General features: G+C 36.4%; 2 protein-coding genes across 4 annotated transcripts in view; both read left to right on the forward strand.

Annotated features, from left to right (window-relative positions):
• LOC127414121 (myoferlin-like) overlaps positions 1-11,328 on the forward strand; it is a 47,423-nt gene extending 36,095 nt beyond the window's left edge. For both annotated transcript variants that reach the window (XM_051651894.1, XM_051651895.1), the window contains 19 exons: positions 1,461-1,562; positions 1,644-1,805; positions 3,607-3,772; positions 3,951-4,024; positions 4,294-4,392; positions 4,517-4,645; positions 6,260-6,415; positions 6,571-6,662; positions 6,768-6,938; positions 7,691-7,839; positions 8,424-8,563; positions 8,667-8,755; positions 8,844-8,939; positions 9,380-9,521; positions 9,617-9,716; positions 9,864-10,042; positions 10,126-10,235; positions 10,326-10,473; positions 10,591-11,328. In XM_051651894.1, the coding sequence (XP_051507854.1) occupies positions 1,461-1,562; positions 1,644-1,805; positions 3,607-3,772; positions 3,951-4,024; positions 4,294-4,392; positions 4,517-4,645; positions 6,260-6,415; positions 6,571-6,662; positions 6,768-6,938; positions 7,691-7,839; positions 8,424-8,563; positions 8,667-8,755; positions 8,844-8,939; positions 9,380-9,521; positions 9,617-9,716; positions 9,864-10,042; positions 10,126-10,235; positions 10,326-10,473; positions 10,591-10,626 (2,340 nt within the window). In that variant the 3' untranslated portion in view covers positions 10,627-11,328. The remainder of the gene's footprint in view (positions 1-1,460; positions 1,563-1,643; positions 1,806-3,606; positions 3,773-3,950; positions 4,025-4,293; positions 4,393-4,516; positions 4,646-6,259; positions 6,416-6,570; positions 6,663-6,767; positions 6,939-7,690; positions 7,840-8,423; positions 8,564-8,666; positions 8,756-8,843; positions 8,940-9,379; positions 9,522-9,616; positions 9,717-9,863; positions 10,043-10,125; positions 10,236-10,325; positions 10,474-10,590) is intronic.
• A 568-nt stretch (positions 11,329-11,896) lies between these two features.
• Positions 11,897-24,549, forward strand: part of LOC127414098 (poly(ADP-ribose) glycohydrolase-like) — a 40,004-nt gene continuing 27,351 nt past the window's right edge. Inside the window, exons 1-7 of one of the 2 annotated variants that reach the window (XM_051651843.1) lie at positions 11,897-12,068; positions 12,699-12,759; positions 12,847-13,527; positions 14,566-14,698; positions 15,116-15,238; positions 15,484-15,564; positions 15,960-16,034. In XM_051651843.1, the coding sequence (XP_051507803.1) occupies positions 12,725-12,759; positions 12,847-13,527; positions 14,566-14,698; positions 15,116-15,238; positions 15,484-15,564; positions 15,960-16,034 (1,128 nt within the window). In that variant the 5' untranslated portion in view covers positions 11,897-12,068; positions 12,699-12,724. Of the gene's footprint in view, positions 12,069-12,695; positions 12,760-12,846; positions 13,528-14,565; positions 14,699-15,115; positions 15,239-15,483; positions 15,565-15,959; positions 16,035-24,549 lie in introns of both variants that reach the window. The other variant, XM_051651842.1, reaches the window with a different exon arrangement.

A 24,549-nucleotide genomic window follows, 5' to 3' on the forward strand; every position in this document is an offset into this window, starting at 1 on the left:
CAATCTACACGTTTTTTGTGTTTTTTCCACGTACTGGCTGGAGTTTTTATAGAATATTTTCTGTTTGTAATTCTGTCTGACAAATTTGTATAGAAGCACCGGACTTGAGCAATTCGATGGCAAAGTTGTCGTGGGGGCTTTCGTAGGCATGCATGGACTGTTTGAGTTTAGTGGGATGGACGGCGGTTGGCACTGTTGTGCACGGGGTTAATGCACACGTTTGTTTGGTTCTGGGGGAAGTTTGGGATTTGATTGTTGCTCTAATGTTGGAATGTAGTCGTTATAATTGTATTTTTGTTATACAATCTATTTTTTCTAATATGTCAAAATGTTAAATGTTAATATGAATGGATTGTCTCTCTCCATGTGGATTGTGAATGGGTTGGGGCACCCCATACAAAGAAGGAAGGTTATTTCTTTTCTTAAACGTAATAAATATGATATAGTGTTTCTTCAAGAAATGCATCTGTCATTGCAGGAAGCTGAAAAATTTGGGAAGATATGGGGTGGACATGTTTTCTTTAGTGCTGGCTCAAGTAAGAGCAGGGGGAGACATTACATTGATAAGTAAACATTTACAATTCAAATGTCTCAAACAGATTAAAGATAAATTAAGAAGAGTCATTATTGTTTTAGCAGAAATTCAGGGGCAAAGTCTTATTTTGTCTAATATTCATGCACCTAACTTTCATGATCAGGGCTTTTTTATAGATCTTGAAGGGATGTTGCAAGCCACTGGCACCCCTCATGATATAATATTGGGAGGCGAATTTAATCTTTTGATGGACTCAGTCCTTGATCATAGTGAAGCAGAAGTGTGTAAGCCCCCTAGAGCAAAATTGACGCTTCACAGGATGTGTAAAAATCTTGGTCTTACAGATAATTGGAGACTTTTGAACCCATCTGGGAGGGACTATACATTCTTTTCATCAGTCCATAAAATGTATTCTAGAATAGATGCTGTCATTTGAAAGTATATCTTTTTTTAATGTTTTATTTATTTATTTTATTTATTTATTTTTATGTTCTAATTGTTGTTGACCACTGTAGTGCATGTTTGTGTCGGGTGGGGGGTGTGGGAGAATGTTCGGAGGGAGCTGTTTAATGTATATAATTGATTCCGTATTTTATGTTATGTTTGTATGATTTAAGTATGGAATCAATAAAAACTGTTAATAAATATATATATATATATATATATATATATATATATATATATATATATATATATATATATATATTTTCAATATAGTCAACCATGCTACAGTTAACTATGCTCCTCAATCTCTTAACAATATTTGAAAACATGTTGTTCCCTAGAGGTGCCATTGTTATCATTTGAAAGATACAAGTAGCTGCTTAAATCAGTGACCAAATTGATGTTTCTATTAGAGATATCATCTTAACCATAGCACCATTCCGATTTGCTTAGTCGCTGTGCTGTTCACTGTTGATCTCAGGCAAATGATGTCAACCTGCCCCTAGTCCCACCTCGGAGAAGTGAGAATCTTTACATGGTTCCTCAGGGGATCAGGCCTGTGGTGCAGCTCACTGCAGTTGAGGTAATACAATTACCCTACTGGTCATTACTACAATAAATAGAATTACTGCAAGTATCTCATTCATACTGTATGTTTTGACAGATCCTGGCTTGGGGTTTAAGGAACATGAAGGCATATCAGTTGGCTGCAGTGTCTTCCCCCAGTCTTATAGCTGAATGTGGAGGACAGACTGTTCAAACTGCCATTATCAAGAACATCAAGAAAAATCCCAACTTCCCTGGATCAGTCCTGTTCCTCAAAGTGGTACAGTACTTGCTTACCTAAAGAAACTGCACCAAAACGATGAAACTGCACAGCTAAAATAACTTGCATATAACAAATAAAGAGAGTTTTTGCCACCAGTGGCCTTAGTTTTACATTTTTGTACAAGCTATATTTTAGTCCTCCACAAAAGAGCACTCCACAATAAAGATTTGTGGTGCTTGCTAAGGCTAGCACCACTATTACTATTGCTCACTCTAGCAACCACCCAGAACACCTTTTCAACAGAATAGCCATGCACTATAACACCACTCAGAACTAACAACCACCTAGTAACACCCTAGCAACCAACCAGAACACCCTAGTAACCACCCAGAACACCCTATCATTGTGGTGGCTAGTTTTGCATGGGCAGGCAACAAAATCGAGTTAATTCATGACAACTCTCGGAAAGATATAGCTATGCTGCTACTGAGCAATTGACCCTTCACTAAGCCCCGCCTTAAAAGCGGTTCTGACCAATCCTGTCTTAGCAACTGTTGCCCTGCTGCCATTACTCTGACACATGTTAGCTATTTCCCAGTGACAGCCTATGGGAGTAATGTGTGTTTGAGTTCTTTTAAATTAGATTTTATCAAAATAATCCAAAAAACTTAAAACATGTTGTTGCTTGGTCATTCGTAATAGAGACAAGAGTTACCCACAGAGGTTACACGCAGTGTTTTTCTTTCTTTATTTTTAAATAATCTTAAATAAATCTGGAGAAGAGCATGTCTGGATTAAACTGTCAGCTCTCATTCCCAAATGAACATATAACATCTGCAACGACACCTACATTTGCTCCAAGGTAAATTAAAGCTAATAACTAAACGTTAATTCATTTATTTATTGATTCAAGTCATAATAAAAGCGATAGTAAATAAACAGTTTACAGCATTAAAATTTGTGTGTTATGAGACATTATAAACAGCTCTGTTCATATATACTAATGTTATTAGATGTGTAATCGCTATTAAATGAAGTTTTTCTCTTTTCAAGTGACTGTAATAATCATTTGCCTTGATTCTGATTTACAGTCTGCACAGTTTTCAATCAAATTACTGTGTAATTTAACAATTTCTTTTACAAAAAACATAAGATTATTATGCATTAAATGTCACGCGTGGTTCACGGCATTTTCCCATTCATTCCAATGGGGAGTTCTTGTCAGAGCAAGCAACTGTAACTAAGGGGGGGCGGAGCTTAGTGAAGGGTCAATTACGAACACTTGCTACTGCTACAACATTCACAGACATGCTGAGTTAAACATGTTGGCATGCTGCTGCACAATTAGACATACATACAGTCCCCATGTAACAGATCTGTGGTGCTGGGGAGGTGGAGGGTTTCAGAGAAAAAACTCTCACAGCTGCAGTGAAACCGGCTTATTTGCAAAACTGAACAATTTAAAAATTAGACGAAGAAAGAGTACACAAGTTGATTGGCTACCCAATGACATGTCAAAGGACCTATTAGCTTCCACCATGCAAGACAATTGGCTTAACATATCACATGTGAGCAAGCCGATTGGCTTACAGATAACAAGTTCAAAGAACCTATCAGCATTCTCCATGTAGAGTTTCATGCCTGAACTTTACTCATTTGTCTTCAAAGAGCATGTGTCCCTAGACTCTATAAATCTGAACTGCTTCAGGATTTAAAATGTGTTTTTAAATCAGTCACAGTGCACAAAATTAGGCCTAGTAAAAACACATACTTTAAGCATGTTGCGTTAGTCAATGGACCTTTGTTTTTTTGTTTTGTTTTTTGAAAAAACAGATCTTGAAAATGTCTCTCTTTTCAGCTTCTCCCAAAAGATGAGATGTATACTCCACCCATTGTGCTCAAAGTCATTGACCACAGGCCCTTTGGTCGAAAACCAGTTGTTGGACAGTGTACTATAGACTCCCTGGAGGAGTTCAGATGTGATCCTTACATAGGCACCACAGAGGTGGCCATGTCTGCCAGGGGTAAAATCACATTTCACAGTTTCTTTTTGTTTTTTGTTTTTTTGTTGTGTAATAAATAGTCTGGCAAGAACATAAATGTTTATGTTAAAACGTAAAACAAAAAAAAATTCAAACAATATTATTATTTGACTGTCAATGCATGGTTATAATTGTCTCTTATATAATTTATATGTCTCAGTGGCCATGATGACATCTGCTCCTAGAGATGTAATAATTGATATGGAAAACAGAATGCCCAGCGTTGCTAGAAAGGTACTGTGAACAGATTTGAATGACAGTTTTTTTTCTTCAGAGTAATTACACTGACATTTTCTTTGTAAACCATCATGATGGTTAGTAGTCTTTTTTCCAAAACTCCTTTCCAAATCCTTCTAAATTGCTTCCTCTCATAATCCACTTAGAATATTCCCACTGCCTACAGAAAAAACATTTACTGTAAAAAGATTTGTCTATCAGTTGACAGACTGTTACAGCATCTTAAGAATCCAGATTCAGATATATTATTTAACAATCTGTTGTAGGAAGAGGACACTGTGGACTGGTGGAGTAAATTCTATGCTTCCATTAACGATCATGAAAAGTGTGGACCTTATCTCCAAAAGGGTTATGACACCTTAACAGTGAGATTACATGCCTGCTCTTACCATCCTTTTAAGATGTCGGAATGCATACTGCTTATGTTTCAAAGTAGATAAGGTATGGCTATTGTTATTCAAAGTTGTTAAAAGCTTGAGTCTGTTTCAGGTCTATGACACTGAGCTTGAAGACGTTCCTGAATTCAGAGGGCTTACAGATTTCTGCAATACATTCAAACTGCAGAGGGGCAAGACTGAGGATGTGGCGGACGACCCTTCTGTGGTAGGAGAATTCAAGGCAAGTCTGTGCCATATGGTCATGTACTTTACAATGCCACAGCTATTCATAGAGTTTCCTCTGCTAATGAATTGAGTGGCTTTTTATTAGAGGTAGGAGTTTCCTCATAATTAAAGGAATAGTGCACCGAAAATGAAAATTCAAAATTAATCATATACTCAGCTTTATGTCATTCCAAACCCATATGACTTTCTTCCATCCATGGAACACTAAAATAGATGTTAGGCAAAATGTAAGCCTCATTCACTGTTCACTTTCACTGCATTTTTTTTCCCCATACAATGAAAGTGTATGGGGACTGAGGCTAACATTCTCCCAAACATCTCCTTTTGTATTCCTCTGAAGAAAGACAGTTATATCGGTTTGGAACCACTCGTGCGTAAATGAGTGAATGATGGCATGATTTTTATTTTGGGCAAACTCTCCCTTAAAGATCTGGGCTGCCAAAACAAAGTTTGTATGTATAATCCAAGTAGGATATAATTCACGGCCCCTCACCATATCCTCCACAGTTTTAGCAATAAATGCATTGTGTTAATATGCGTTATTAATAAAAATTGTGTATCCTTTCTTATATGCTACAATTAGAACTTTCCTGACCCAATACATCATTTATATGTTAAAAATATATTTATTTAATTTTTTTCAATTATTTGTCTTCTTTATCTTATTTATGTATACATTTTGGATGGTTTATACATATTTTTTTATTTTTTTATAATTTTATTTGTTTAATTTTTTTCCTTCACTTGTACTTGTCTTTATGATTGTATTCATACATTGTTTGATATTATTGAACATTTATTTAGAAAAAACTCCACAGTTTACCACCATTTGTGGACTTTTCAGACGGTCCCTTACATACCATAGGCAAATTTTCCAACTTATATCAATGTTAAATTGTGACGCTATCTGACCAGCTTAAATACGGGACGATCTCATATTTTATGGGATGGGTGGCAACCCTACCTATCATGGTTGAGACTAAGTGCAGGGCACTTAGTCACAGGTTTTTTTTGTTGGAACTGTTCCCCTACTTGTATACTGGTAATAATATAAACATTTTGAAAGCTAAAGTTGCTAAATGGCACATTCCCAAGTACAAGAGATTCTTAACAACTTTGAACAGTGGGAAAGGTGGGACAATTTTTGGCCAAAAAGGCATTGCACCAACAAAAGAGTGTAAAGGATATTAAACTGCCATCTGGTGGTAGCCACCTAGCTGATCTAGCTAATAATTAAAGGGATAGTTCACCAAAAAATGAACATTTTGGCATCATTTCCTCACCCTCATGTTATTTCAAACCATTATGACATTCTTTCTTTAGAGGAATACAAAAGGAAATGTTAATCTCAGTCACCATTCACTTTCATTGTATGGAAAAAAGACTGAAGACTGAAGCCAACATTCTGCTAACATCTCCTTTTGTGTTCCACATAAGAAAGCAAGTATTTCGAGCTTGGAACCACATGAGGATGAGAAAATGATGACAGAATGGTCTTTTTTCTTTTCTTTTTTTTTGGGTGAACCACTGTACGCCTTTAAGTTCCTCCTTCCTATTAGAAATATTGTAGCAGTTAGTCTATAGTAATGTGGTATGACTGTGTTCACAGGGGTCATTTAGAGTGTATCCCTTATCAGATGACCCCAGTGTCTCAGACCCACCTCGGCAGTTTAGAGTGTTGCCTGAGAGCTGCCCTCAGGAGTGCCTGGTCAGAATCTACATTATACGCTGTCTTGACCTACAGCCCAAAGACAACAATGGCATGGTAAGAGTCAACTGTAGCCATTTGAGAAGTAAAATAACAAGAGGTTTTTACATAACTTACAAAATATCACATATCTACATTGTGTTTTTGAATGGTAAAAGTTTGAAGTTTCGTATGTACCTACCCTTATTTTAGTTTTGTTTTTGTTTTTTTAGTGTGATCCTTACATAAAGATTTCTCTGGGGAAGAAAATTATTGATGACAGAGATCACTATAAACCAAACACCCTAAATCCAGATTTTGGAAGGTGAGACTATGGAGATATATGAAATGCATTCATGCACAGATCACTGCATATTTCTAAATTAGTCAGTGAGACTAACAATTATTTTATTATGATGTATGTTCATAGATTGTTTGAAATGAACTGTTACATTCCACAAGACAAGGACTTGAAGATTGCCGTCTATGATTTCGACTTGCTCAGTTCTGATGAGAAGGTTGGGGAAACAGTGATAGACCTTGAGAATCGACTTCTCTCTCGGTTTGGGTCACATTATGGCATCCCAAAATCTTACTGTGTGTAAGTTTTTATCTTATAATTGTGGACACTTTTTCATTGCAGTTTAATCATCTGATACATGTACCCTAAAGAGCTGTTCAGGTTGTAGTTTAAAAACCCAGAAGAGAATTTGCCATGGGTCCCCTCTGGATTTTCCTATGGGGTTTTATAAGGGCAGTTTTGGATTTATGAGTAAAATAAGGTCTTTGGTAAACAGTACTTTAAGATATGTGGACGTTTTGTTCTACAACATAAATTACACACAGTCATACCTCAGACGTATATTTTGTTTAGTAGGAACTGTTCCCCTACTGATGTACTGTATCATGTAATAATGTAAACATTTTGAAAGTTGCTAAAAGGCACGTTCCCAAGTACAAGAGATTCTTAACAACTTTGAACAGTGGGAAAATAATTTTGCCAGAAAGGCATTTCACCAACAAATGTGTATAAAGAATAAAGAATATTAGACTGCCATCTGATGGTAGCCATCTTGCTGATCAAGCTAATAATTAAAGGAATAGTTCACCAAAAAATGAAAATTTTGATTATATATGATTTCATTATAATGAAAAAAATACAACATACAGTAAATTACACACCGTCATACCTCAAACGTACATTTTGAGGCCGCCTTGTGTTTTTTTTTTTTTTTTTTAAGTTGCTTCAGTGTGGCTTCAAAATTCACATTCGCCTACAAACTGACGTCATGGCTAAACAGCTCTATAACTAGACCTATTTATGTACTGCTATTTGGAATATGTATGGAACAGATCTGGAGTGAACCAGTGGAGAGGCCAGCTCAAACCATCTCAGATCCTACAGAATCTGGCCAGGTTGAGAGGAATCCCTGCTCCTCAAATTGCAGATGATGGCAGTTTTCTGTGTTTTGGAGGACAAGATTACAGGCTATCTGAACTGGGTATGCTCCTTTAAACCATTGGATTTTACCTGGACCTAAAGATCATGCACATCTTAATTTAAATACTGAATATAAACTTAAGTATCTTTCTGGTACTAAATATAGGGACAATTTGCTGTCACATCAGGAATTGCCCCTGAGGGCAAATCTATAGGATATAAAATAAGTAAGGAGATGCATATTCATAAGGGTTTTTTGACACATCAAAGGATTTAAAAAAATAAAGAAAAACTTATAAAGGAAAAACAATTCTTAAAACCAAAAAGGAAATTCATGGAAAGTTCTATAGTGAATATGGGTTTTTCTAGTACAGTAGTTACTGTATGGTCAGCTCTGAAATATTTCAGGGGCTTGAAATTGCTAGAAAGTGAAATGTCTTTAAAATGATTAAAAAAAATCCTTATCCAGTAATCACAAAAATGTAAATTAATTGGTGTGGGAACCCTGATTTATTGCATTTCTACTTTTGTGCGGAACTTGGAGCAAATTTACTTTGCTATTTAAGAAATTGTATCATTGTAATACAATATATTTGTGGTGAAAACACTGGAAATGTTCTATTCTGAATATCATTTTGCTCATAGAGGCCAATAAAAGCATCCACCCACACTTGGGCCCAGCTAAGGAGCGAATCTGCCTGCATGTGTTGAGGAGGCAAGGCCTTGTACCAGAACATGTGGAGACTAGAACCTTGTACAGCACTTACCAGCCCACTCTCTCTCAGGTCAGTCCCATACGCCAAGCTCTTCTCATACATATATAATTTTGCAATGATTTTTATCACAGAAGTACTGTTTGTATCACCCATGTCTATATTATCTTCATAGGGTACAATTCAGATGTGGGTTGAAATATTCCCTAAAAACCAAGGTATTCCAGGACCGGTGTGTGACATCACTCCTCGCAAACCCAAAAGGTACTGTCTGCTTTTCTTCACATTGTAATTGTTACATTGTAACTTTTCTTCTAATTGTGCTGTTCTAATGTGTCTCTTTACATTGAAGATATTTCCTGCGAGCCATCATTTGGAATACGACTGAAGTCATCCTGGATGAAACCAGCATCACAGGAGAAAACATGAGTGACATCTATGTGAAAGGGTAATTGTTCTACTGATAATATTAACATGTATGAATATGGATGTCCATATGTTATTAATTTAATTGATCTACTGTTCAATCACTCTATTAATGGATTGTATCTTAATACAAATACATGCATTAGTTTTTATGGTAACACTTTAAAATAAGGTTATATACGTCAGCATTAGATAATGTGTTACGAATCATGCACTAATAATGAACAATACTTTTTAAAAGCATTTATTAATCTTGTTTAATGTTAATTTTTAAATATACTATTGTTCATTGTTTGTTCAGCTTTTAATATTAAAAATGTATTAGTATTTGTATAAATTAATATTAACCTAGATTAATATGTGCTGTAAAAGTGTAGTTCATCGATAGTTCTTTTTAACTTACTGTATGTTAATTTACAAAACCTTATTGTACAGTGTTACCATTATTATTTGAATTTATAGGTGGATGCCAGGTATGGAGGAGGACAAGCAGAAAACTGACGTCCATTACAGGTCTCTAGATGGAGATGGAAATTTCAACTGGAGATTTGTCTTTGACTTTGATTACTTGCCAGCAGAACAGTTGTGCCTTGTGTCTAGAAAGGTTAGTGCTTGCAAAAGCGTTGTAACAAAAAAGGCTTTTATAAAATGCTTTATTCATTAATAGCTACAATGAACCCAATGTGTATTGATATCCAGGAACACTTCTGGAGTCTTGACAAAATGGAGTTCAGGATCCCTCCCAAACTGATCATCCAGATCTGGGACAATGACAAATTCTCCTTGGATGACTACTTAGGTGAAAGTTCTGGATTCAAACCAACATATGAAGTCACCAGACTTTATGATTCCCTCTAGAAAGATTATTCTTTTGTAGCACACACATTATTGTAATTAGAAATCACTTGCTCAATCATATATCTAATTGCACGGCTTTCTCAAATAGGTACAGTGGAGTTGGATCTGCTTCACCTTATCCCTCCTGCTAAGACCCCTGAAAAGTGCTCTTTAAGCATGCTAACACATACAGGCAAGAGCCTTCCTCCTACATCACTCTTCTCTCAGAAGTCAGTGAGAGGCTGGTGGCCCTGCGCCATGGAGGAAGATGGCAAAAAAATCCTGGCTGTGAGTATAACTTTCAAGCATGACACATACATGCATAGTGCACCGTAAGTTGATTTCGCTAAAGACCCTTCACTTTGTGTTAGGGTAAAGTGGAGATGACTCTGGAAGTGGTGGAAGAGAAGGAGGCTGATGAGAGACCAGCTGGGAAAGGAAGAGATGAACCCAACATGAACCCTAAACTAGATCCTCCAAAGTATATTATGTGTTTTGAATATCATATTTTGGTCATTCATTATCATGCCTGATATGATGATGTGACAGTAATTGTAATGTGTTCCAACAGCCGTCCAGATACGTCTTTCCTTTGGTTCACAAATCCATGTAAGACCATGAAGTTCATCATATGGCGCAGATACAAATGGCTCTTCATTGGACTCAGTATTCTCATACTGGTGATCCTCTTTCTTGGAATACTCTTGTATTCCTTCCCTGTGAGTCTTTTTCTTTTATTATTACAAGTAATTTCATTCAAATTTCGCTTCTTGAAGAACCTGCACGAATCACTTCATCATGTGCTTTGCCTAAAGTCTTTCATTTTATTCTTTCAGAACTACATCTCCATGAAAATTGTGAAGCCATTTTAGTTGAATTTCAAAAGTGATTAAGCAAACTTGCCCTGGGACACAGTAAATGTTGAACCTGTTGAAGTTCAGTTTTATGTATTTCTTCTTTTTTTTTTCTCTCTCTCCAAAAAAATACTTGAATGAAAAATCTACTGCAATTGCTATTTTTTTCTCCTCTGTGGACTTCGCTGGGTTGACGGTTTACAGCGCTGCTTGAAGTTACACTGTGTTTGTTTGATTTCTGATAGCCAGCTATGTTTATTTTCTTTGTTAATATGCAATTTTTTTTATTAAAATACAAATTTATCGCAATGGTAACACTCACAAAAAGGTCGTATTTGTTAACATCAGTTAATGCAATAGTTAACATGAACTAACAACAAACAATACGTTTACAGCATCAATTCATCATGTTTAATGTTACTTTCAACATATACTAATACATTTATTAGGACTTTTGTTATTTAATGCAATATGAACTTACATGAACAAACACTGAACATTAGTGAATTTATAAATGGACATTATTCATATTTGTGATCAATAAATGCTGTAAAATGTTTTACTATTTATTATTAGTTCAGGATACCTAATGCATTAACTAATGTTAACTTATTTTAAAGTTTTACCATTGCAATATTTAGCTTTTGTAGAATTATGAGATTTATCCAGTGCATAAAGTAGAATTTACCATTTACAAAATCACTTGCCATTTTCTATGATAATTTTAATGTATCTATTCCTTTGTTATTCATTATTCATTAAAAAATATTTATTGTATTTTTTGTGTTTTCTTGTATCTTGTAACCCGAATATAAGCTGCCTCTTTAGATCACATTAATGAAATACATTCAGTTAGATAATGTTATTAATTGTATTGATAATGCAAATTAATTATTAATACCAAGTAAAAGCTTACTTTCCTTACTTACGCCAAGTCTCCTTTCGTGAAAGGCTGATAAAAGGACGATTCTGATGGTGAAGGAGATACAAACTAATAAATTAATTGATACTATTAAACGGAAGGGGGCGCAAGACTGCCCAAAGTGACAAAACGTTAAAAAAAAATAATGTCAGTTCAACTTGCAGCACAATGTTTTGATCCATCAAAGGTATTTTCCTCTGTGTAAAATATGTTTAAAAAAATATAACTTTCATGAACACATATAAATCCACATATTAAGATTATGAAAGAACCCGCTTTCTTTTTTGTTGAACTTGAACTCAAGAAAGCGGCTTCCATTTTATCACGTGACACGAATCTACCCAATCAGCGGGCAACTTCATGTTCCGGAAGTGATGCTTTGCCTTTACTAGCTCTGCTTTCTCCGTATTTTTCTGTGTGTTGATAAAAAGCAAAAGCCTTTGCATAAATAGGTGTTGTTTTCCCGACCGCAGGAAAAGAGCTCGAATATGTGTGCGAGCTGCACAGGGATACGAAGACAAAGCAAAAAAGAGTGCAAGTATGATTGTTTGATCCGTGATCAAATAAATGACTTACAGTATATCAGCCTGTTTTGAACACAAATATTAGGATAAAGTATTTAAGGGCTGTTACAATTTTTGTAGCAATAATAATGCCAAATAGCGCGTAGTTATAATGTATTAGAACTGAATGCGATATATGGATTGGTGTTTATATTTTAAGGCTCCAGTTTACTGATAGACATACTGTAGATGTGTGTTGTAGTTAAGTTAATATGTGCTCTGATGACGAAGATCTGGATATGAGAGATTAATATGAATCCATCTAAGAAATAAATACAATATATTTAGAAAGATCTTCGAGGCTGATATTAGTCTAGAAATTCATGCATACCCTGACCTGCCTTTTGTTAGCACTCAGTTCACAACAACAGAGTGAACTTTCTGTAAACCTTATATAAACACACAACTCTCCTTCCTAACCAAACCCATAATATCTGTATAATAGTTTAGATTAAAAAAAAAAAGATGCTGTTTTGACAGATTGTGAAGTTAAGAAGAAATAGAAAGTGAAAGCACACTTTTTTCTTTTTTTTTTCTTTTTTTGAGATATGGAACAACTTTAACTTCCAATTTCATTTCTGTGATCACTTTGCTTATGACAGCAGGTAATTTGGCTCCAAGTGTGTTTACGATGAATATGGATGAATCTAAGAAAGATCTGAACAGGTAAATGGATTTTACTGTTATTTACTTAATTGTTTAAATGGGTGACAGATTCCATCTGAAGCAGCCAGTGTTTCTTTTCTTTGCCAGCCATGTTGATGGTGATGATACAAAGTCTGAGGATGCAAGAAGTGATCTCCACAAGTCTTTTGAGTGTGAAAATAAGGACAATGTTCAAGCAGCCATGAAAGATAGCGATAAACTGTGTGACTTTACAAGAAAATGTAAGGAGCAGGATGACACTAAGCTGGACATAATACAATCCTCTTTGCCAAACTGTGAAATGGACTCAAAGGGCATCAGAGATGCCACTGTCAGTGATGATGCAGCCAGTCAGTTAAAGCCAAGCAATGGAGAAAAGGCCTCTGAATCAAAGTCACCGGATAGCAAGCTAACTTGCACGACTACAGAAATAATAAAGACAAACCTCAGTTTATCGCTAAATGCAAGCGACACACCTTGTACAGATGTGGAAATGATGAGCCCAGAGAGCCCACCATGCATAGTTTCTCTGCCCAGCAACTCGGGGAAAAATGCCTCTACTTGCCTTGACTCGCAAGGGTCTTGTTTAAGAGTTGGTCCAATGGTGGAGTCCAAACCCCCAATCCCTAATCCAGAAGCTGTTGACAACATTAAAGACAAATCTAAAGTGACAGACATGGAAACGGATAATACAGAGGGGCAAAATTCTAGTGCTGGTGCTTTTGTTCCTGTAAATCCTGTTAAGGATGAGCCTAACTGTAACCAGACACAGACAACTGCTTCAGCAAGGTAGTGTGTTTTCAGACACTTTGCTGTGTATTTAATCCAAAAATGACAATTCTGTCCTTATTTACTTACCCTCCTGTCATTTTAAACCTCTATGCTCTTATTATAATTTTTTTTTATATGGAGCACAAAAAGTCAGATGGATAATTCTCACATTTTCGGGTTTGAAACGCATAAGTAAACTATTGCAGGGTAAACATCTATAGGAGTGAATGGGAGATCACAGCAAATATTAGTTTTGCTTAACCGTTTGCTCGAACAGCAAAAGTAAAAATTCACGGTTTTGTTACCATTACCATATTTCCATGTTTCCAAAAAATAAAGAGTGCTGGATTATGGAAGTCAGAAAGATGCCAAATTTACTGTCACTCTCTCAGCAGCTGTATTAGAAACCCCATCACAGCTGTGGTAACTCATATTTTTAAACAATTACAGGGTAATATATCACAAAGCATAATATTATAAATGTACACTAAATAATAAAAAAATATAAATTATAAAAAAGTTTGCTAGATTTATGCTGTTAAATAAGGTAGAAACATGTCATCACAGTCTGTGAAAAGGGTCCATTTGGAAGAATCTTTGTCCAACTCTTTTCCATACAACAACAGTTTGGTGTGATAATTTCTGTCAAGCTCCAAAAAAAAAAAAAAAAAAAAAAAGCACTATAAAGTAGTCAACTTGTTTCAGAATATTCCAAGTTTAGGAAGCTATTCGATAGCTTTGTGTGAGGAATATTCTGAATTAAGTTGTTATTCACTGATAATCTCTGATGTGTTCACAACAATGAACTGTCATATGAAAATGGGCTGTGTAAAGATTCTTCAAAAATTCTCCTTTTTTATGTTTCACTGGGGGGAAAAAACAGCATAGAGGTTTCAAACTACATGAGTAAATAATGACAGAATATTTGCAGTATTTAGGGTGAAATATTACTTTAATTTTGAAAGGGCTTGAAGCCAAATCATTTGGAAACATGATATAAACACCATAATTAATATCATCATAATGCAAATAGCATAATTTTTTCCTTCATTTTAGTGGGCAAGTGTTGGCTGAGCAGAAAAAGAGGAAATGGCTTGGAACCCCAGTAGAGGAGTTTAGAAGAATGCCTCAGTGTGGAAAGCCCCTGCCACACCTCAGGGTGACAGACAGTCACAGAGTACTCATCAGGGTAAGCCATGGTTTCCACAGCACTCCTCAGAGACACTGTGATGTTCTCGGCCAGCGCCTTAGGGCATCCTGTCAGTGTGAGTCTAATCGGTGCCCACACACCATAGAACTCAGTGTTTGGATATTTTATTAAAAGGATTTTGACTGAAGTGATGGATAAAACTTCTAATGGCCCTAAAGAAATATTTTTTCCCATCACAATTGCGAAGTATATTATCAAGAATTTGAGAAATGGTAATTTATCTGTAGTAGACTAATTTCATTTTTAAAATTACAATTTTTATAAGTAGCCAAAAAAAAATTGCCATCTTTTGCAATGACATCCTGACCTGTCTATGAAATTGTTTGTAGTGATTCATAGGAGAAAGCATAGTTGTAAAAGCCTGTTAAATTGATTCGAAGTGTCTCTGGTTTATAGACAGACCTGCTAAAAGAAGGTGAAGTCCCCGTTCCCTACCCAAGCAAATTCAGAGATTCCTGGGATGATATGACTGTTAAGATGCCTTGTTCAGAAAAGAATCTGTTTCCTGTGGAGAATGAGGTGACCTCTTCTTAAATGAATCTTTTAATCTTTAAAAAAAAAAAAATGTAATCTTAAATTAACAAGTGCTGTCTACATGCCATAGAATATTAATGTGACTGGAATTTCCTTTCGGTCAAAATGGATAAATTGCATTGAATTTGTATTATATATGGGACTAGACTTATGTTGACTGGCTGGTGATATTTGTAAAGCTTAATATGAATTGATTAATTATGCTGCCTATGGTGTGTCCCTTTTTCCAGGATGGAAGTAGAGTGCAGAGTCGATGGGAGCTGATTCGTTCTGCTTTGCAAGGTGGATGCAAAAGTTCACTTGATATTAGGGTAGGTGTTAATATGTTTGGTGTAAATCTCTGGAGAACTTCAACATATGCACTGTCAAGTGGCAAAATGTGAAGATACAATTTTGAAATGTAAGAGTTATGCTATCTGAATGAGTGTAAAAATACCACCAGATAGTGGGAGAATTGCTTCAAAATGTGTAGGATCCCTTGTTTTATGTGTACGTTTTGTTATGATATAAATCTTGTACTTTCAACAAAATGATAGTATTAAGTTCTGTTCATGTGATTCAGTGGTTTTCCTTGCCTTAGATATCAAAAGCTGAAAATTGAAATTAGAATATTTTAGTTGTTAGATTTATTATACATGGTAGATGGTATGATTTTATATATATATATAAGAAATAAATCAATTTTTTAATCTCCAAAATTTTACAGGATGCAATATTGAGTTACAACATAGCACATGCTAAAAGATGGGACTTCACAGCTTTGAATGTTCTCTGCACTGAGGTAAGGCATAACAAATTTTTCAAAAAAGCAGATTGTCATTTTCCTTTTGAGCGAACTTTTTTCAGAGATGACCAATGAAATGGTGTCCATTTGTATTTGTGCTGATATTTCACCATGTGTTAAATGAGCATGGAGAAGCAATTGACACACTCCATCTGGGTGTAGTTCAAAGTGTCCCAAATATATATGCAGATGGTTGATTTGCATTTGATAGTGTCATTAGTGGAAATGAAATTAGAAAGTAATAAATTAAATCTACAACTTGCTCAAATCACTAATGAGTTTGAACAAACTAAACTTGAGCGGATATTGAGTTTTTCTGTTTAACAACATCAAATTATGCTTGGACAGTAAAAGAGATTTAAAAAAAAAAAAGTGTTATGAATAGGTGGAGAGCCAGTTTAATTGACAATCCTAGTATAAACATAATATTACAAATAAACCTCTTTTCATGATGCAGTTTTGACTGTCTGTATTATAGTTGCGGTACAGCTGCTGTAGAATTAAAGCCCTAATATTGTTGCTCTTATGAAGTGAGAGAGAACCAAGTCCTTAAGTGTGATTTCTTGCAATGTGTCACATGGGACCAGAAGGCCCCATGGTACTACAAAAGCTCCCTGATTGTGTAATCTGACTGGTTTGAATTTACTGGCACACCAAAGGCATTACACTCTTCAGTCAGAGAAGAAGCAGGTTAGTCTCCAAGTGGATGAGCACCAAGCAGTCCGCGTCTGCCCCTTCTGCTAGCTAGTCCCTGGGGATCTTTTTGCATCCAGCACTAGTCAATTAAGACAGAGGTGGGCACATCAGCATAACGAGCAGCAGCTGGCAGAGGAAGGCTAGGGAGATGAGGGCCCTGTTTACTGCAAATAAACACACTCAGCAGATGGGCCACAGTCTTGCATATAGCCAGAAGCTAGTCTTGATGGTGGGCCTAATAGGAAGATGACTTGCGAGCACTTGAGGTTGAATACTCTTATTCTGCAAAGAGCTGGACCTAAATGGGGGCCCGTTGGCTGCTTTTTTGCCTTAGTAGTTCTTTTGCATCTTGACTTGCTAGTTTGGTTCATCATTTTGGAATTTTATTAAGCAGTGTGGGCTGAGAGAAGCAGTCATACAGCTTATGCCCAGATTTTGTTTTAGCTTTGGTTTCTGCAAATGACAGTTTTTAAATTACATGTATGTCCCATCTTAGATTAATAGTCAAAAGCCATTTCTACACCACCGTGCTGTTCTTATGTTTATGAGCTTCGGCCAAGACTTCAGGATTTTTCTTCCATGCTTAAATGATTTGGTAGAATAATCTTAGACCGGTTTAAATCAATAGCAGCCTGTATCTTTTCATGGCTCTATCCAATTTAATTAAACAGCCATTAAATCTATAAGAGTCCAATCAAAGCCATTAGCAAAGTGCACCTCATTCTAATAAAGCATGCTTGTTTGGGCCAGCTCCTTAAACTGTCACTTAAGAGCTTGAGCTGTGCTTTTTCTCCATGTTCCTCAGTGTTTTTTTAATTTCTCAACTGTTCCTTTAATCATTTTATTACTGCACAAATGTTTTTGGTGAGCATACATCAACCCTTCAGGGCTGTGCCCACTGTTTTGAAGCATACCATAGAGGTGACGAAATCTCCTCATGAAATAGCTTGCCTACATTAAATACAGTCTTATATTGTATATGTTCTCTTTATTTGTTGTACTGAATTAATGTGATGTCGTTTACATTGCTTGCAGCTGTAGTTAAGTATGCCGGTGTCACACATGCATGCTTTCCCCTGTGTAATGGTTATTTATGGATCTGTTCTAGTGCTCTGTCATTAAATTGTGTAGGCGAGAGTATTATTAAATATTCCCAATATTATATAAAGTTCCCAATGTCATGGAAATCCTAGAAATATCAGGGGATTTTAAAATTTTGATTTCTAGGTCAGGAAAAAAAATGGGACTTAATACAGTCTTAAAAGGTCATGGAAATTTCAGTAGTAAATACAAATTGTTGCAGTTTAATTGGCTCTAAAATATTTCATGTGCTAGAAATTGCTCTTTGTATGTGCATTTTCAATAAAATGATTTTTTACAAATCTATACAGTAATCATGAATGACTAGAAAGTCATGGAAATGTGTGGCTCATATGGTATGGGAATTCTGTATGTAGATCTTTGCAGTATTATGCTATATAATTTTGAGCAGAAACATTTAAATGCTTTCCTGCAATTTTGTATATGCTAGCTCTTTAGTTCCCTTTATCATCAACAGAGGGCACTGGTATATCAGACTAGAGAGCTGGCAAGTGATTTTCATTGTATGAAATTAAAAGAAATATAATTGAACAGCGGTCAGTTGACAACAGTAGGACAGTTCTGAATTGTATAGAGAGCAATTCTGAAGGATGTGTGCTTGCAATGGACTGCAGGTCAAAACTGTAAGTTTTACAGGAAAATATAGATTCCAAGATCACAGGACCACATAACACAGGGCAAAGAATCATAGAAACCTTGGAAAATATCAGGGAATTTTAAGTTTGTAGTATATTTATTATTATTATTATTATTATTATTATTATTTGCAGGTCTGGAAAAGGCATGATATTTTTAAAATCTTAAGTTATGGAAATGTATGTTGTGAATATTTTCTTTTTTTTATGCTTTGCTCTAAAATAATTTATTGGCTAGATATTGCTATTTGTAAGTGCGTCGATTGCTCACAAGCCAGCCGGCATAATAGCATCTATCTTTCCATTTATGGGAGCTGCCTGAGTGACTAATTGGATGACAAATGCTCAACAAGTTCATAGCTGTTTCCTATGGGCCACATAGTGGTCTTCCTCAAGGGGAGTGAGGGATAGGAGTTCAGAAAACTGAATTGTCTGTTGAGCCACTTGTTTTTGTCTTTATCTTATTGGTGACATTTGTACACTTGATGATCATTGAAATTTAGTAATTTCCAGGATTGGTACCTGACATACAAATGGAAATCCACTCAAGAATTCTCTGTAAAATATAGATTTTTTTAATCCATGTGTTAAAAATCCTTGTGTAGTCACAAATGGCTATAAAGTTCATGGATAATCACTGGTAAAAAAAGGAACCTTGATCATTTCAAATATAGGTGTTTATATGTATAATCTGGTGGGTGTTGCATTTTCTATTTCATTGCAACCATATTTACCCATGCTGTAGCTCTATACCATCCTTATAACATGTGGAAATTGAGAGCCGCTCTGACGTATTAAAATTCTGTCTGTTAACGCTGGACTCCAATAATTGTCACAGAGTGAACGGTCTCTGCGATTTTGATTGACAACAGCAGTGTAATGGCTATGGAAAGAGGCAAAATACACATTTGAGGCTGTCTTGTCATAAATTGTGGCTGAGATTTAGCCCTACCCTGAAATGAAAGTGTCAGAGCCGTGGGTTCTGATAAATTCACGCTGCTGGCTCAGTGCACAGAACTCAACTAGCCCTTCTCAAACGCCTTTGCATCTGCAACCCTCATATTTCACTGTCTCTGAAGGGAGGGAATTCCGAGCAACCATCATACAGTGTGTTTATGGAAGCATATTGACCAGCTTAAGAGTGCAAATAAATAAGTCAAACTGTTAGCGGAGCTGGTTGCACAAGGACTGCCTTTGGACATGCTTTACTCATAAGACATTAATTAGACAATTGTAGTTACAATTAAACTTCGACAACATTTGGATGACAATACAATTCAATTTTCTTTAGTCTTGCATAGCCAGACCTTTGACTAAACAGCATAAAAGGTCTGGTCCACTTATTCTGACCTAAAACTGCCCACTTTGATAGTTTGAGACAGTCTGATGGACATGAAAATCAACCAATCACAAGTTTTGTTTTTATGTGCCATTTAATGCGTTTTTATCTGTAATAGATTATGCCAAAATAATGAACAACATGGAAAATATAGTTCAAATAATGGTGCGGCAGTCTCTGCGAACAGTTTTGCTGAAAAAAAAAACTTTATAAGTGATTCGCTCTCAAGTTATTAATTCGTCCTCAGAAGCGTTCAAAGGATCAACCTGGTATCTTTTAAACAAGACTTTGTTTCGAGGCGTAATGATAAAAAATATAAATCTCTGTGTCCTTAAGCCTTGTTCATACCGCCAGTGACTTTGTTGCTGGATGTCGCTAGTCTCTGTGCTGTGAAATCGCTAGTGGGCGTTCCTAATGCTATCGCTTTAATGTTATCGGTTGACTGTAGAACTGGCCATTGCTTTAGAAATTCTGATCACAGATGAGGCATATTGCTGGTAAAACTTAAATCATTCTAATTTGACAAGGAATCAGTTTTCAGTACATTCTGCATGGGAGAATGTTTTATATAACCTGCAGCAGTGCTCATTGCATCATATCATTATCAAGACGAACGATCTATCAAAATATTAATCAAACTCACTCAGAATGCCGACAGTATCTGGCACAGTTTCAATGCATTTTTTTTATTATATCCATGTATTTGATTATAGACGAATGATACTGAACACTGAAATCCCTTACAACATAAATTCTCTCTTCTCAGTCTTGCCTGCAATTGACACCAGTATGTCACAGGAGAAGGATGACATGAGCTCCACTGCCTTCATTCCTGCTGGTAGTCATTTGCAAATATGTAAACATTTCTCAACTTTGCCATATTACTCGCCACACCCACATCTTGTCGCCAACGGTCACTGTCGCTTGTGCCACTGGAAGCCGCTCTGCTGTCATTGAAAATTAATTAGATTGTGTCACTGGTGGTGTGAATGGTGCTTTACTCTTGGAAATTGTGTAAAGCAAGCCAATCAGGTTAGAGTTTGCCAGATACAGAAAGTGCTGTACAGTTTTAGGTGCAGCATGCATCAGAAAACCAGCAAATGGACTGTGGGCGATTTTGGAGTTTGTCTTCTGAGGCTGAGGCTACATTTTCTTTCCTTTTGGGTCTGATTTATGCCTACACACCCCTGTGTAAAACACTGAGAAAGTCTTTCAAAAGAAATTCCTAACAATAATTGATTTATTATGTACATGTAAAACAGTGTCAATAAAATCTCAGATGATTATTTCAGTTTTATACTCTAACAAATCAACAACAAAATAATGATCGTGTACACCCTAAGATCTCTTATTGGTTGAGAGATGGAGATTGTAGTGTTAATCTATGGGGTTCTGGTTGGGCAGGATAAGGGGGAATGAGGGCGGCACTTTGATTTAGTGAGATCTAACTCCTGCAACCTCAGCTCAGACCCATCGGGCCTGTCAGCTCTACTCACTCATTAGACCCAAAGGAGCACTTTACGATTCCAAGCAAGTCATTACTTATGACAGCATTTAGTCAGGCCTCCTTTGCAGGCATATAAATGCTCCTTGGTTAAATTGTCAGACAAGGCTTCCAGCCAGAAGAGCCCTGCAATGTCTCTCCTTCCTCAACCCATTTGCATCTGTTCCAGGAATCCCATTTAATCAGCTGAGCACGCCCCGTAACCTTGATGAAATGGGCCCATGACTGAGCACGCTGCCAATTGCAGCCAATATATTTGTAAATACGTGTGTTGTAAATCTGTGTGATGATAAAACAGTAGCATACTTATTTATTTAAGGTTGCTGAGCCAGCCTGTGTGGTTTTGACACCCCCGGCTTCGTATGGAATATTGCCTGATCAGAGATCTATGGTGTCAGTAGTTCGCTGTATTTCATGATGAGAAGTGCACTGAGGGCTTTCTCACTCGTCTTTATTTCTACCTCAGTGATGTCCTTCACCTGTGGGAGCTCCACTAATATTGCACCATTACGTTTTTTTATAACCTCTGCACAATAGATCAAGCTTTGTTACTGCCTCTCCGGATATGAGTGGCATTTTGTTCTTACCACACTGACAAACCAAGAGGTTTTATTTATGAAGCTCCGTGAATTCAGTTTTGTGGAGGCCCGAGGCAATGGAAAGAGATAAAACGATTGCTGTAATTGCCCATCAGAATTCTACTAATAATGTTTAAACTGCATTTAATGTGATCAACCTGCATTTGATGCATTTATGTAGCTCAACTGGCTCTGGCAACATTAAGGTTTTGGGTTTGATTCCCAAAGAACACACATACTGTACTGATAAAATGTATAGCTTCAATGTACTGTAATTTTGCCAAATGCATTGATTTAAATGAACCAATGTGCTTGAAGTGTTTATGTTCTATGCATTTTATTTTTCAAATGCTAAAAGCAACCTGCTTTGTTGCTGAGAGCCAGCAGCCAAGGATGCTAATAATTTAGTTCACCTATTGATGTCATCCTGACAGCATGACGTCCAATCATTTTGATTTATCTGACACTTGAATAATGCTCTTTATGACAAGTCGACAGCTGGGTTCAAGTGTCTTATTCAGCAATATGGCTCTGTTTTCTGACAGTTGTTTTCCATTAAATGGTGTTTTAGGAAAGGGGAAAAAAGGCCTCAGGAAAAGAGAAATGCATGCAGAAAAAGGTTCATTATTTATTCTATTTTGTAGACCGTTGACATTTGAATTTGGTTTTTCATGAATATTATTTTGAGTACATAACATCGTAATGCTGTCAGCCTTTAATTGGTAATGGTCAATTGTATGAGTTGTTCTCTGAATGAAGGTATCACTGCACTGAAGGCTTTCATAAGATTGAGAGACGAATTCACCAAACAGTTTTTTGCAAGGGCAAACCTGCGTCTTATTCATTAACCCATGAAATCCATTTTACCTGGGCACTAAATGTGCTGCCTGATATAGTGCTGCACTATATTGAAATTAAGTAACTGTCATGCTTTTACACGCAAACACGCCTCCTTTATTTACAAATTAGCCTTATTATAGAATGTACATTATTCACAAAACTATGTTGCTCTATGAAGTGAGTTTTACTTAAGAGAGATGTTTGTTAGCATTTTCTATGTGATCATGACAGCAGTTATTTATCAAATGATCAAATTATGAAAAGAGCATTAAAACTGGGCATATATCCAGAAATCTAATGCAGTGTAGTCAAGCGTACTGTTATGTTTTTAAAGAGCCGATTCAGGTGCCTGGATTGCAGTGTTGGCGTGATGCTGTACAGTCTTGGTAAAAAATGACAGATAATAGTAGTCTGCTACTTCCTTCACTGTGCCACTTGCGTTCAGCAAAATATTTTGGATTTGCATTATTCCTTTAGTGAATCAGGCACTAAAACAATGCAGACAGCATGTGCAATTAAATGCCGCTATTAGTGGGTGCAATTGAAAAGATTTGTTTTATTCATTTCTGTGTTGAAACCAAATTAATGATCTGTAGCAGATCCACGTAGATAACAAACACATGTCAATTAATCCATGAGTAGTATTACACATATATAACTGATTTTGGCACTATAGTCATTCTGTAAAGCCAGAGGGGAACTGGGTCCCCCAGCTGAGTCTGGTTTCTCCCAGGTTTTTTGTTTTTTTTTTCTCTCCATTAACTAGCATGTTATGGACTTTTCAGTTCCTTGACACGGTTGCTTTTGGCTTGCTCTTTGGGGGCCTATTGCATGCTGAAAGCAAGTTTCAGTGAGACTGCTCAGTGAGGTCTTTAAAGGGATTCTGTAGTTCACCCAAAAATGAAAATGATCTTATCATATTGTATAAGGTTTCAATAAGAAGGAAGTGGGAGCCAGGGTTGGAGTCCACGTAAGTCGGGTTTTATTCTCAGCGTTTAACTCAAAATTTTCTTTACAGCCAGTCTCTTTTTCTTTGCATACACAGCTTCAATTATTCAATTATTAAAAACTTCAGTTCATCCACAAATAGCTTTTCAGCATAGGGCTTCAGGGTGTGTGTGCGGCTCGGGCTCTCTCTGTCTCTCTGGCATTCCGCTGGCCTTTTTAAAGCCTGTCTCCGCCGTCCCTGAAATGAGACATGTGTTTAGCATCAGTAATCACCATGTGATGGCTCTTACCGCTTCCTCTCTCCCCACTGACAGACACACGACCACATCCCACTCCACACATATACTCACCCTCATGCCATCCCAGATGTCCATGACTTACTTTCTTCCGCAGCACACAAATTAAGATTTTTATTAGAATATCTCAGCTCTGTAGGTCCATACAATGCCAGTGAATGGTGGCCAGAACTTTTAAACTCCAGAAATCATATGAAGGCAGCATAAAAGTACAATCCAAATGACTCCAGTGGGTAAATCCATATCTTCTGAATCAATATAATAGGTGTAGGTGAGAAACAGATCGATATTAAAGTCCCTTTTTACTGTAAATTTCCACTTTGGCTTTCACTTTTTTTTTTCTTTTTTTTTGTGATTTGCATTTTTCGCCAACCCACCAGTCGGCGCTGGCCAAAGGTGGGGATTTGTAGTAAAAAAGGGCTCAAATATTGGTCTCACCCACACCTATCATATCAATTCTAAAGATATAGATTTAACTAATGGAGTCTTATGGATTAATTTTATGCTGGCTCTGTGTGATTTTTGAAGATTCAATGTTCTGGCAACCATTTTCTTGCATTGTGTTGACTTCAGAT

This window comes from Myxocyprinus asiaticus, chromosome 23, assembly GCF_019703515.2.
Source record: "Myxocyprinus asiaticus isolate MX2 ecotype Aquarium Trade chromosome 23, UBuf_Myxa_2, whole genome shotgun sequence".
Lineage (NCBI taxonomy): Eukaryota > Metazoa > Chordata > Actinopteri > Cypriniformes > Catostomidae > Myxocyprinus > Myxocyprinus asiaticus.